Below are 14,758 nucleotides of genomic sequence, written 5' to 3'. Positions count from 1 at the left end.
GTGTCTAAATAAATTTTTGAAGAGAGAAAAGTTGCAGGAAACTGGACTGTTTGTTGACGACTTTACATTTTTGTTAATTTCTTTTATTCTGATAATGGAAATTCCTTTCCCGACCATAATGTAAAAGTCACTTGTAAAAAAGAATAAACAAAAAACCATTTTTATCATTGAGCGATATTTGAACATAACAATAAATTAGATTTCCATCCACCCATTTCCGCATTGCAGAATATAATATTTTATAACTTGTTGTATAGACTGTGTTAAGGCGTACATGAAAAGTTGTTGTTAAATTTGACGATATTTGTTACTTTGGGCATTTTTTTTTTCAATATTCCGAGCAGGGATTGTATGCCCTTCCACGAATTTGTCTCCAACCGGGAGAGCTGCAACGTCCCATTCTAATTTTCCAGTAAATATTGACATTTTTATGAATTTGCCTCATTTCATTTCAATCGGACATGATTGCCATGCTTGACCATATCTTCCAATACTCTAATAGGAAGAGCTCGTATGGGAGCTCTTGTTTTTAAAATTTTGTGTAAACAGAATCATCCTCACCTAAAATCATCCGGACCAAGCTTTATTGCTATGACCGAATTATTTTCTTGGTAATACAGACAGGAGGTTCTTTGGAAACCTCCCTTTGTTTCCCACTGGCGTAAATAAATCTTCGTCGCGTTATGAATAGGAAGAAGCATTTGTAGCGTGTATCAATCGAATTGGATGCCTTGTGTATTTTTCAATATTTTTTATGTATTTGGTAGAGGGAGAGGGACAACCATTTGGTTATCCGCTTGTAGAACTGAAATTTAGAAAGTCTTTGTATTAAGTGATAAAATTATAGTTGATTTCGACGACATATGTACTTCAAAGTGATATTTTATGATTTGTTAAACGGGGTGGGGGTGGGGGGGGGGTTGTATGACAGCCCCTCTTTGTTCTTCATTGAAGAGGCTGAAATTTTGCCGGGGTTGATTTAAGCTAATATAACATCTATGTACCAAATTTCAGCCAAATCGGGCGCCATTTATAATTTTAAGCGGATAATATTCATTTTTTATAGGGGGAGATTGTATGGGAGCCACCCTTTGTTCCTCATTGAGATGGCTCAAATTTCGCGAGTATAACTGTTTAGTAATGAAACGTTTATGCTTCAAGTTTCAGCAAAATCGGGCAACGCCTATAATTTTAACGGATAATATTCACTTTTTGGAGGGGGGGTTGTATGGGAGCCCCCCTTTGTTCTTCATTGAGGAGGCTCAAATTTTTCCAGTATTTGTTTGAAGCAATGAAACATCTATGTACCAAATTTCATCCAAATCAGGCGTCATATAAAATTTTAAGCGGATAATATTCATTTTTAGAAGGGGGGGTTTGTATGGGAGCCCCCTTTGTTCCCCATTGAGATGGCTCAAATTTTGCGAGTATTGATTTTTAGTAATGAAACGTTTATGCACCAAATTTTAGCTAAATCGGGCATCATTTGTATTTTTAAATGAATATTCGTGAATTGGGGTTGTATGGGAGCCCCCCTTCTGGGGGGCTCTAAAAAAAAAAATCAAACGCCCAAATCCGAGACCAATATGCACCTATGTACCAAGTTTGGTGCAAATCGGTTCAGTGATTTAGATTTAGTGATTTAGTGATATAGATTTGTTAGATGGGGGGGGGGGGGGGGGGGGTAGAGGTGGTTTATATGGGAGCCCCCCTTTTTTCTTCATTGAGGAGGCTGAAATCTTGCCAGTATTTGTTTAAAGTAATAAAACATCTATGTACCAAATTTCAGCCAAATCGGGCGTCATTTATAATTTTAAGCGGATAATATTCATTTTTTGAAGGGGGGGTTTGCATGGGACCCCCCCCCTTTGTTCCCCATTGAAATGGCTCAAATTTTGCGAGTATTAGTTTTTAGTAATGGAACGTTTATGCACCAAATTTCAACAAAATTGGGCTACGACTATAATTTTAAGCGAATAATAATCACTTTTTGGAAGGGGGGGTTGTATGGGAGCCCCCCTTTGTTCTTCATTGAGGAGGCTGAAATTTTGCCAGTATTCGTTTAAAGTAATGAAACATTTATGTACCAAATTTCAGCTTAATCGGGCATCATTTGTATTTTTAAATGAATATTCGCGAATTGGGGTTGTATGGGAGCCCCCCTTTTGGGGGGCTCTAAAAAAAAACAAAAATCAAACGCCCAAATCCGAGACCATTATGCACCTATGTACCAAGTTTGATGCAAATCGGTTCAGTGGAAACCCCATTGAAGCGCGCGCATAGGCACATATATATATATATATATACATACAAACATTCATTTTTATTTATAAGATTCGTTATGCTAGGCGTGTGTTTAGTTAGTTTATTACTAACCTTCTTTAGCTGACGGATTTCGACAACTGTGTATCCGATCATTCCTTAAGCTAAAACACCAAAATCATAAATAGTGCGTGAAAAAGACAACAAGATTAAGGATATGCGTAGGATATTCTTCCATCTCTTTTTCTTGAACACCATGCGGCGAAGTTCATTCACTCGCAAGGCAACTTGCTTGTTTTGATTTTGCATTCATTGTTTTGATTTGGCATTCGATCTCGCATTCCAACATGTCATCTCTTTCGGAACGTTACGCAAAACGTCACCCATAAGAACGTTTATATACAGTAAAATCAATTTACAGCTTTGATCAATGTTGTTTTGCAAAATGCGTCTAAATAAATTGGCAGCGTTCAAAAAGGTAAACGTAAAATGGTATCAGAGTTTCTAGTACAACACGATCGCATTGAGCGTGAATAGTGATCTAATCTTGCAGTGTCGAAAAATTTCATCATATCTTTAGTTAGTACAACGTATTCTATAGCTTTCTCACCTGTGTCGTACGTGCTGTCCTGCTTTTTTTGGTGTTACCGGAAGGACGCGGGCAATCAATTAGTAACAGTTTTCAAATGATCTTTCTATTTTATTCCATACACATCTAACACGTGCTTACCAATCACATGTAATATTACTTTCATACAAATTAAAAATCTACTTTGATATTTGTATGTAGTGAAAGCATTCGTTTGAACAGCTATATGAAACACATTTTGAAAATTAAATCATTTACACAACAAGGTAGCTTTAGGAATAGCGTTCAACATATTCAAAAAATCAAATTATTGATGCTCAGGATAATCTACGCAAAAAAATGACAAAATAGTGTGTGCTATATCTCACATGGCAATGAAAATTATATCGCCAGCTGTAGACCAGAAAAACAATAATGCCTTATGTAAATGGAGCTCAAAATTAAGAACGATAATCGCAATAACGCCCTATTAACTGTTCCGGAGAAATATTGCACTATTTGTGAAAAATTATTTTATTGGTTATTCAACACTGAAAAAACGTATTGTAACATATTAATTATAATATATTATACGTGAGATTTGTTTGAAACTGGTTTTTACACAAACGTTATGAATTATCGATAAAGTTGATGCTAGTTAATAGCGACCTAATTAAATTAATAGAGCTGAGCCTAATAGTGATCTAATTGGCGGCAGTGTTGAAAAATTTCAACATATCTTTCATTAGTACACCGTTTTCTATAGCTTTCTCACCTGTGTCGTACGTGCTGTCCTGCTTTTTTGTAGCTACCGGAAAGACACAGGTAAAAAAAACGGTTTCAGTTTTCAGCAGATAGTTGCGTTGAGAGAGTTAAAATTCAAAGTTAAACTAAATTGTAGTGGAATTTCAACAAGCTGAACAACTATATTCAACAAAATGAATAACAGAAGTTTCCTTTGCTATATAGATGATCGCATTATGCATAAATTGCCTTGTTCAACAACTGACGGGCATACATCAGCTAATTTTAATCAATTCCTAGATCATCTCGGGGTCTTCCTGTGGAATGTGACAAATGATTCGTGTAACTTATTTCGCGTCATATCGCTTTTAAAATATGGTACTGAGGATTATCACGGACAAGTTCGATTGGAATGTATCGATTTCATGTATCACAATCAGTGGTATTTCAGAAAGGTACTTAACATGATATCAATTAGTGCGCATTTACTGTGGTTTTGAAATAGAAACGTATGGATTTTGAGAAATGTTATAACAATGCTTATCTTTACTGATTCTGATCGATAATTTACAGAATATTGAAAATAATTTCGAGTTATATATGTACAATATGATCGATCGACAAACATACGGATCAATGGTGGAACTGAAAGCGTTGGCATTACTTAACATGTAAGTTTAACAAATTCTTATTTTATTGTTAATAGTTTATGACGGTTTGTGACCATGGATTTATAGGGCCAATGTATTTTTGTACGAGCCGTCCATGGAAGCACAATGGTTCGTATTTAGTCATTCATTCACGAAAATCTGGTTTGTGTTTAAAGCTGGTAAGTATTTCGACTCTGTAGAGATGAAGAAATCCGTTGGGCAATCGACTGTTTCGTAGGGTAAGTATTCCTCAATAAGAGAACTATATTTTTACTTGTATTTATATTTTTATAGTACATAAGACATTTCCATATTCCATAGCTGTTTATGAATTTACTAACGGTCCTTCATTTGCAGCCTCATCTAACAATGGACCAAACGGTTGTGGTGAACCGAAGAATCCACCCGTCGTTGAGGGAACAGATTGTTCTGATTAGGTATGTTTACAGGTGTAATATGTAATCATTTATGAATGGTATTTATTATTATCAAACTTATCAGTCAAATCTTGACCTGATGAATGGTCAATCCCAACCTTGATCAACATTATCTGGCGCCTGGGACTTATAATTTTCACATAAACCAATAGCAAACATATATTCAATACCAGCCCATCGGTTATTTTGTAATCCTCCAACGTTTCCCCAGAAAAATATCGCAAACAAAGGAACATGAATTAGTAAGTTCAAATTATACATATACTCAATGTTTTATCATTGCTTTACGATTTATTTTCGATTTTGTTTTAGATGAAACATCAATCACGGTGACGCATAGGAAACAAAGCTCGATTGGAGGTTCTTTTTCAAGAAATAACATTTGATCAGCGCAAGCGCAACAAGGCAGCAAGCGATAAACACATTCTTATTAGTAAGCTAAGTAGTTTTACGGTTGAGCTCAATAATTTTTGGGTACATTCCTAGGCTTAATTGATTTCGCAGATATTTTTTACCATTTATGTTACATTGTTACGATATACAAGGATAAAACAAGAAATAGGGCAGATGGACCGAATATGACCTTTTCTTTAAAAAATCGAATAAACTTGTAAGCGTATTACTCAAATAAATAAACATTTCATTAATATTACAGTTTATCACCGCAAATCGTTCCACATATTTCTACGTCCATCTGTGATTTTTGGCTCACCTAGCAATCTATTACATTACTTTCCATCACGTTTTCACCAGCTGCGTATTATTGGTTACAAATTCACCCCGTCTCGTTCTTTATATTTGATCACAATCTATTAATTTAAATGTAATTGAGGCTGAAATTCCGAAAAGCATAATGAAATATACTTTCTCAACTACAACAAATTCGCTTGTACGAGCATTATCATTTTTCCGATATTTGTAAAGGACAAATATATAGGAGTTTCGCTTTGGTGCATCCAAAAGAGCGGAATAGGCTGCAAGTAGCTGAATAAACTATTGTGAACTTTATGTTGTGTTCATATTGTTAGTTTTGTTACAAGCTGATGTAAAATGTGAATACTCCAAGACACAGTAGCAATGATACACGCAAATCTAAGTTTTATTCACATAACATCTACCAATGAGCGAGAATTAGATAGCTAGCATATCATCTAGAAAATAACAGCACGTTTTAGGTATAGTACATTTAATCTAAGCTCGCTTACATTGCATATGGTTTACTATGGAAAATGATTGAAAACGCTTCTACAAAACCTATTAATTCAGATATAGCCGATTGTAAGCTGATATTATTCGGTTGATATATTCATGACTACGCATCTCTTTGCCTAATGCATCTGATTGTACAGTGATGCTCTTAATTACACAAGAAGATTTCATTGTAAATCATATCGTATGTGTAGTAAATATGCTCAATCATTTAGTTCATGTGATAACTTTATATGCAAATAAAACTTTTGCTAGGTTTTACACACCGGATATAAATTGGTAAATAGTTTTAATTTGTAATAAACAACGGATGAACAAAAACGAATACCACTCTTTATAATAGTGCTTAAGGTAAAAGGGCTCAAAATTACATCATTGGAAATTTTTTAACGTGAATTCTATATAACTCGTATAGCGATTTGTTGGTTTTTTGTTTTAGTAACATTATTTGAATATTGCGCGTTTTCGATTACATTATCAAAGATGTGTTACAACAATATCTCCCTTCAGCTCATCCTTCCCATCATCGTCCTCGATGGCTTTCCGGTCGGCATCCGTTTGTTGTTGTTTGGGAATCTCTTCTAGTTTCTTCATGCGTTTCTCCTGAAACAAGAAAAATATTCATTATTCGTTATGCTAGGCGTGTGTTTAGTTAGTTTATTACTAACCTTCTTTAGCTGACGGATTTCGACAACTGTGTATCCGATCATTCCTTAAGCTAAAACACCAAAATCATAAATAGTGCGTGAAAAAGACAACAAGATTAAGGATATGCGTAGGATATTCTTCCATCTCTTTTTCTTGAACACCATGCGGCGAAGTTCATTCACTCGCAAGGCAACTTGCTTGTTTTAATTTTGCATTCATTGTTTTGATTTGGCATTCGATCTCGCATTCCAACATGTCATCTCTTTCGGAACGTTACGCAAAACGTCACCCATAAGAACGTTTATATACAGTAAAATCAATTTACAGCTTTGATCAATGTTGTTTTGCAAAATGCGTCTAAATAAATTGGCAGCGTTCAAAAAGGTAAACGTAAAATGGTATCAGAGTTTCTAGTACAACACGATCGCATTGAGCGTGAATAGTGATCTAATCTTGCAGTGTCGAAAAATTTCATCATATCTTTAGTTAGTACAACGTATTCTATAGCTTTCTCACCTGTGTCGTACGTGCTGTCCTGCTTTTTTTGGTGTTACCGGAAGGACGCGGGCAATCAATTAGTAACAGTTTTCAAATGATCTTTCTATTTTATTCCATACACATCTAACACGTGCTTACCAATCACATGTAATATTACTTTCATACAAATTAAAAGTCTACTTTGATATTTGTATGTAGTGAAAGCATTCGTTTGAACAGCTATATGAAACACATTTTGAAAATTAAATCATTTACACAACAAGGTAGCTTTAGGAATAGCGTTCAACATATTCAAAAAATCAAATTATTGATGCTCAGGATAATCTACGCAAAAAAATGACAAAATAGTGTGTGCTATATCTCACATGGCAATGAAAATTATATCGCCAGCTGTAGACCAGAAAAACAATAATGCCTTATGTAAATGGAGCTCAAAATTAAGAACGATAATCGCAATAACGCCCTATTAACTGTTCCGGAGAAATATTGCACTATTTGTGAAAAATTATTTTATTGGTTATTCAACACTGAAAAAACGTATTGTAACATATTAATTATAATATATTATACGTGAGATTTGTTTGAAACTGGTTTTTACACAAACGTTATGAATTATCGATAAAGTTGATGCTAGTTAATAGCGACCTAATTAAATTAATAGAGCTGAGCCTAATAGTGATCTAATTGGCGGCAGTGTTGAAAAATTTCAACATATCTTTCATTAGTACACCGTTTTCTATAGCTTTCTCACCTGTGTCGTACGTGCTGTCCTGCTTTTTTGTAGCTACCGGAAAGACACAGGTAAAAAAACGGTTTCAGTTTTCAGCAGATAGTTGCGTTGAGAGAGTTAAAATTCAAAGTTAAACTAAATTGTAGTGGAATTTCAACAAGCTGAACAACTATATTCAACAAAATGAATAACAGAAGTTTCCTTTGCTATATAGATGATCGCATTATGCATAAATTGCCTTGTTCAACAACTGACGGGCATACATCAGCTAATTTTAATCAATTCCTAGATCATCTCGGGGTCTTCCTGTGGAATGTGACAAATGATTCGTGTAACTTATTTCGCGTCATATCGCTTTTAAAATATGGTACTGAGAATTATCACGGACAAGTTCGATTGGAATGTATCGATTTCATGTATCACAATCAGTGGTATTTCAGAAAGGTACTTAACATGATATCAATTAGTGCGCATTTACTGTGGTTTTGAAATAGAAACGTATGGATTTTGAGAAATGTTATAACAATGCTTATCTTTACTGATTCTGATCGATAATTTACAGAATATTGAAAATAATTTCGAGTTATATATGTACAATATGATCGATCGACAAACATACGGATCAATGGTGGAACTGAAAGCGTTGGCATTACTTAACATGTAAGTTTAACAAATTCTTATTTTATTGTTAATAGTTTATGACGGTTTTTGACCATGGATTTATAGGGCCAATGTATTTTTGTACGAGCCGTCCATGGAAGCACAATGGTTCGTATTTAGTCATTCATTCACGAAAACCTGGTTTGTGTTTAAAGCTGGTAAGTATTTCGACTCTGTAGAGATGAAGAAATCCGTTGGGCAATCGACTGTTTCGTAGGGTAAGTATTCCTCAATAAGAGAACTATATTTTTACTTGTATTTATATTTTTATAGTACATATGACATTTCCATATTCCATAGCTGTTTATGAATTTACTAACGGTCCTTCATTTGCAGCCTCATCTAACAATGGACCAAACGGTTGTGGTGAACCGAAGAATCCACCCGTCGTTGAGGGAACAGATTGTTCTGATTAGGTATGTTTACAGGTGTAATATGTAATCATTTATGAATGGTATTTATTATTATCAAACTTATCAGTCAAATCTTGACCTGATGAATGGTCAATCCCAACCTTGATCAACATTATCTGGCGCCTGGGACTTATAATTTTCACATAAACCAATAGCAAACATATATTCAATACCAGCCCATCGGTTATTTTGTAATCCTCCAACGTTTCCCCAGAAAAATATCGCAAACAAAGGAACATGAATTAGTAAGTTCAAATTATACATATACTCAATGTTTTATCATTGCTTTACGATTTATTTTCGATTTTGTTTTAGATGAAACATCAATCACGGTGACGCATAGGAAACAAAGCTCGATTGGAGGTTCTTTTTCAAGAAATAACATTTGATCAGCGCAAGCGCAACAAGGCAGCAAGCGATAAACACATTCTTATTAGTAAGCTAAGTAGTTTTACGGTTGAGCTCAATAATTTTTGGGTACATTCCTAGGCTTAATTGATTTCGCAGATATTTTTTACCATTTATGTTACATTGTTACGATATACAAGGATAAAACAAGAAATAGGGCAGATGGATCGAATATGACCTTTTCTTTAAAAAATCGAATAAACTTGTAAGCGTATTACTCAAATAAATAAACATTTCATTAATATTACAGTTTATCACTGCAAATCGTTCCACATATTTCTACGTCCATCTGTGATTTTTGGCTCACCTAGCAATCTATTACATTACTTTCCATCACGTTTTCACCAGCTGCGTATTATTGGTTACAAATTCACCCCGTCTCGTTCTTTATATTTGATCACAATCTATTAATTTAAATGTAATTGAGGCTGAAATTCCGAAAAGCATAATGAAATATACTTTCTCAACTACAACAAATTCGCTTGTACGAGCATTATCATTTTTCCGATATTTGTAAAGGACAAATATATAGGAGTTTCGCTTTGGTGCATCCAAAAGAGCGGAATAGGCTGCAAGTAGCTGAATAAACTATTGTGAACTTTATGTTGTGTTCATATTGTTAGTTTTGTTACAAGCTGATGTAAAATGTGAATACTCCAAGACACAGTAGCAATGATACACGCAAATCTAAGTTTTATTCACATAACATCTACCAATGAGCGAGAATTAGATAGCTAGCATATCATCTAGAAAATAACAGCACGTTTTAGGTATAGTACATTTAATCTAAGCTCGCTTACATTGCATATGGTTTACTATGGAAAATGATTGAAAACGCTTCTACAAAACCTATTAATTCAGATATAGCCGATTGTAAGCTGATATTATTCGGTTGATATATTCATGACTACGCATCTCTTTGCCTAATGCATCTGATTGTACAGTGATGCTCTTAATTACACAAGAAGATTTCATTGTAAATCATATCGTATGTGTAGTAAATATGCTCAATCATTTAGTTCATATGATAACTTTATATGCAAATAAAACTTTTGCTAGGTTTTACACACCGGATATAAATTGGTAAATAGTTTTAATTTGTAATAAACAACGGATGAACAAAAACGAATACCACTCTTTATAATAGTGCTTAAGGTAGAAGGGCTCAAAATAACATCATTGGAAATTTTTTTAACGTGAATTGTATATAATTCGTATAGCGATTTGTTGTTTTTTTGTTTTAGTAACATTATTTGAATATTGCGCGTTTTCGATTACATCATCAAAGATGTGTTACAACAATATCTTCCTCCAGCTCATCCTTCTCATCATCGTCCTCGATGGCTTTCCGGTCGGCATCCGTTTGTTGTTGTTTGGGAATCTCTTCTAGTTTCTTCATGCGTTTCTCCTGAAACAGGAAAAATTTTCATTATTCGTTAATGCTAGGCGTGTGTTTAGTTAGTTTATTACTAACCTTCTTTAGCTGACGGATTTCGACAATTGTGTATCCGATCATTCCGCAAACTAAAACACCAAATAACAAGTAGAGCTTCATACGTGCACATAGATGCGTAGAGTATGCATAGGCAATGACAAATCCAACTGATTCCCATAATCTATAGTTTGAAAACGCAGCTTCCTTATTTCGACGGAATAAGGCACCATATAGACCTATAAAACAAATTGGCTAATATATGCACTTTTCTTAACAATGACCGGCTAATAGTGTACCATTAATTTGTGTCTGCCACACTGCATCTCCAATTCCCCACAACCCAGAAAGAATGTAGAATACCAGTTGATGGTCGGGATGCGGTCGCCAGTACAGTAAATATATAATACATCCTCCATGCACAAATGCTCCTACAAGAGTGCGGTAGATTTCGATAAATAAATTTCACTTTTTGTCTAACGGGTTGCCCCGACAGCTCGAAGCAAAGTTCGACTAACCAAGAATAATGATAACAACACGCCCGATGTATTTCATCGCGGATCCAAATATGATGGAGCATATTGCGTTGACTACACCAAAACAGATCATCACATATCCGATCTGATGAATGCCCAGGGCGCACGAAACGTATGCCTGCGTGAAGTCAGCACCAATGAATGCCTGCTCCATGCCAATGAAGACAGTGATCAGGATCAGCAACTGCTGGTTGACCTTTTTCAGCTGCTTGAACGTGGCCGACAGCAGTTGCATGCCAGATATTTCTGTGGCTGAAATTGAACCACGGCGACGCTCACCATACCTGTAAAGGTAACGTGGTAAACCAAGCCCTCATGGCAACAACAACGCCCATGAACACATCCCGTCGCCATCTTACCTGGAAAGAGGATCTAGGAACACGGCGATAATGACTACAGCAGCTATGATGCACGAAAGATAGATGGCTGAGATTTCGAAGATCTCCGAATCGGGGGGACGCTGTAGGTTGGCATTGTCGGATGTCTCGACGACGCAGAAGTTCGCGCCACAGCTTTGGAGGTTGGAGTCGTCATGATCATGATGCATAGTCCCGTTGCCGCTCTCGTCGATGGGTGCGGCTGCCCCGTGTGCCCCACTAGAGAGAACTAAACGACGACACTGTGATGAGTACTACTTCGGTGCTAATAAACGAACGGAGGCTAAAACGAGCTTACCAAGGCTGGAAATCAGATTGCCCCACAGTTCCGCCGTTTGCCAGGCCAAGAAGAAGAACCCAAAGAAGCGCACGATGATGGCCTCCACCGACTGATCGGTCAGTTTGGCGTATACCTGGCCCAGTTGCGTCAGATACGTGGCCTTGCTAGCCCACATTGGAGCCGCACCGAGTCCCAGTAGTATGCCCGCCGGTACCAATGTGTAGAACTTCGGATAGAACTGCGACGCTATGTAGGGTGCGTAGCACAGCATACTGACACACAGCGTCCATTTCACCGTCAGCTTGCGGATCACGAGCGTCGGCAGGAATATGCAGGACACGACGAGGGCCGCGTAGATGGCGCTGAGTGATACGGTGCCTAAACCGTCTTTCGCGTTGATGGAGGATTGCAAGTTCGCAGTACCCTAGAACGACAGACCGGCCGAAGGTGAAGTTAACAGGACGAGACACACACGGCTGAGGCATACGCGTACCTGGAACGCGGTGAACTGCACCATAAATGCGAAGGATACGGTGATGATGTTTTTGAGGATGCGCCACTTCTCTCCACGCCGCAGCTGCACTTTCTCTCGCAACGAAGCCGAATCAGCTCCATTGTGCTGTAGGAGGTTGAAATGAGGAGGATCGTAACATCCGCTAGTACACGTGTCTACCGTACCTACCTTATCGGAATCGACTCCTCCACCGTGCATGGTTGCGCTGCTGCTCTTGTAAGTCGATTTGCTGTGTACGAAAAACCAGAAGAAGTTAGCCAGTTAGGTGCTGCGTAGATACGTGCTGCGTGATGTGCTGCTCGTTTTGTGACTGACACCAGCCGACAGACGCACTTAGCCTCTCAAGCGTCACATCAACCATCAATCAAACGTCGGGGGATCTCACAGACCGGCAGGCTTCCGGTGTGACAAACGTATACCGTCCCAATCGGACGGACGGCACTAAATCAATAAGTGCATGTGCCAGTGAGGCACTCTTATGGGAGCTTTTACAATAAAACAACACAAAAGAGGAAAAAACAGAAACACTGCAACTTCAATTCTTGTGCCGCTTAATGAAGGAGTGCCACTGTTAATGATTGACTTTCCTGCTCTCAGCCTAGCCATTACAGCGTTGCATCGCGAATATTGGCGGGAAAATACACCCATTTTCCTGCACGCTAATAGAAGAAGATAAGTGAAGACCCCATGCCGCCTTCCCGCCAGCACGGGTGGATGGTGCGGGGGTTAGTGTTGATGCTGATGCAACGTAATCAAAACGCACCAGGTACAACAGGGAACTATAAATCGCGACAGTCGTCGGCGCGGGTGGCATTGACAATGAAACAAAGTTGACAAAAGACATAATAATTTTCCATAATAATTTGCCACGGACATGAGAGGTTTTCCACCCCATATACGTTTTCATTGTTAGCTGCCTGCACTACCGCCTCCACCTTGCACCGAAGATGCAAACATGATGCTGATGGGAGATAAATCGAAGCGTATGCTTAGGTGAGTGTGTGTGTGTGTGTGTGTGTGTGTGTGTAATTAGCATTTCCGGAAACCGAACCACGTGGCAGTGCCGGGTGAGTCGAAAGGGCATGTAGGTGTAGGAACGGTGGAGGCCAACGAGAGCGCCCGTCCGCGGTGATGTATTAGTGTATGGCTTACTTCTCCGTCGAACGAGCGGAAAGGGGGTGAGTGGAAGCAGTCACAGATAAAAAAACGCAGCATTTAAAGAATGCTGTGTGTTTTTTTTTATTTATTTTGACAGACTGTACACCCGCACGTCAGTGCTGGAGGAAGCCAGGTAGGCGCGCATGAGGAAGAGAGCAACGAACGCGGAAGCGCGAGAGAGAGAGAGAGAGAGAGAGAGAGAGAAAGAGAGAGCTAGAGCGCTTTTGGATGGAGCACTTTTGGCGTGTGGGATTTGTGGATTAAGGAGCCCAGCCGGGCGGAGTGAGAAGGCAAATTGAATTAGAATAGGGAAATCAGCACGCGAAAGATGCCTATCTGATGACAGGTGAGCGTCTCGCGCAAGGAGACACGCTCAGGGCAGGGGCAAAGCCTGAGTGATCGCGAACATTGACGTTAACGGTTGGAGGGTGGGCGAAACGAAGAAAACTGCAGCCCGGGCCCAAACCCGGACAGGGTGGTGGTGTAAAAAATAATGCTTTCCCATGGGCAGGGCGCCCTAGACAATGTGTCACTGTGTCGGAAACTATAATTTGTGGTGCTTTCCTCGTGCGTTCTACAAACGGCCATTATTACTCAGTGGAGGAATTCACTCTCCCGTTCTCGGGAGGAGGCATTTCGACTGCGTTCTGCTTCACTGGCGTCCGGAGTTATTTTGCGGGAGTTCTAGCATTTTAGCTGTGCCTTCAACACCATATTTTGGGGAGACTTTGTGGGGCTTACATGCTTGTTCCAATGGGCACTCATCATGCACAGTTGACAGCTCTAGAATACCGGCCTCCATACCGACGATCAATCGGTACTTCCGCACGCAGACAGCGAGTAGTCCACGCTCAAGATAAGCACATCTTGCTTTGCCCCAATAGTGTGGGTGTCGACAAACGCACCAAACATCTGGTAGATAAGTGGCCCAGGTCAGTGCAGCCTAAGAGTTGACACTTACGTCTCCTTCCGAGGACGCAACCTGGCCAGACATTGACCGGTACGCCACGCCGGTGGTTTTTTCTTTGCTGCAGAATTAGGTGAAGGTTGCTCGCAGCGAGTGGCGCTATCGGTTGGCGGGCGTTAAGCAAATACCGGTATTAAAATTCACAGCAGTACCTCCCCAGCCCAGCTGTCTTGTCGTGCTCATGACTTATTATTCTTACGTTACGCGTGCGCGTTTCGCGTATGTGATTTGTATCAGGATCTTCGTTTTGCGCACGCGCTCTTGAGC

General features: G+C 38.6%; 1 protein-coding gene across 1 annotated transcript; it reads right to left on the bottom strand.

The window, feature by feature from the left end:
- Positions 1 to 10,378: 10,378 nt before the first annotated feature.
- Positions 10,379 to 12,564, bottom strand: LOC128728666 (UNC93-like protein). The gene is made up of 8 exons (XM_053822299.1): positions 12,535 to 12,564; positions 12,346 to 12,471; positions 11,871 to 12,276; positions 11,555 to 11,801; positions 11,178 to 11,479; positions 10,959 to 11,090; positions 10,702 to 10,898; positions 10,379 to 10,635 (listed from the first exon to the last, which is right to left on the bottom strand). Exons 1-8 carry the CDS (start codon positions 12,562 to 12,564, stop codon positions 10,510 to 10,512), a joined length of 1,566 nt encoding a protein of 521 aa, XP_053678274.1. The 3' UTR covers positions 10,379 to 10,509.
- Between the last annotated feature and the right edge of the window lie 2,194 nt (positions 12,565 to 14,758).

The sequence above is a fragment of the Anopheles nili genome, chromosome X (assembly GCF_943737925.1).
Source record: "Anopheles nili chromosome X, idAnoNiliSN_F5_01, whole genome shotgun sequence".
NCBI classification, from domain to species: Eukaryota; Metazoa; Arthropoda; class Insecta; order Diptera; family Culicidae; genus Anopheles; species Anopheles nili.
Note: the sequence above shows the minus strand (reverse complement) of the source record. Positions and strands in the feature narration are given on the sequence as shown.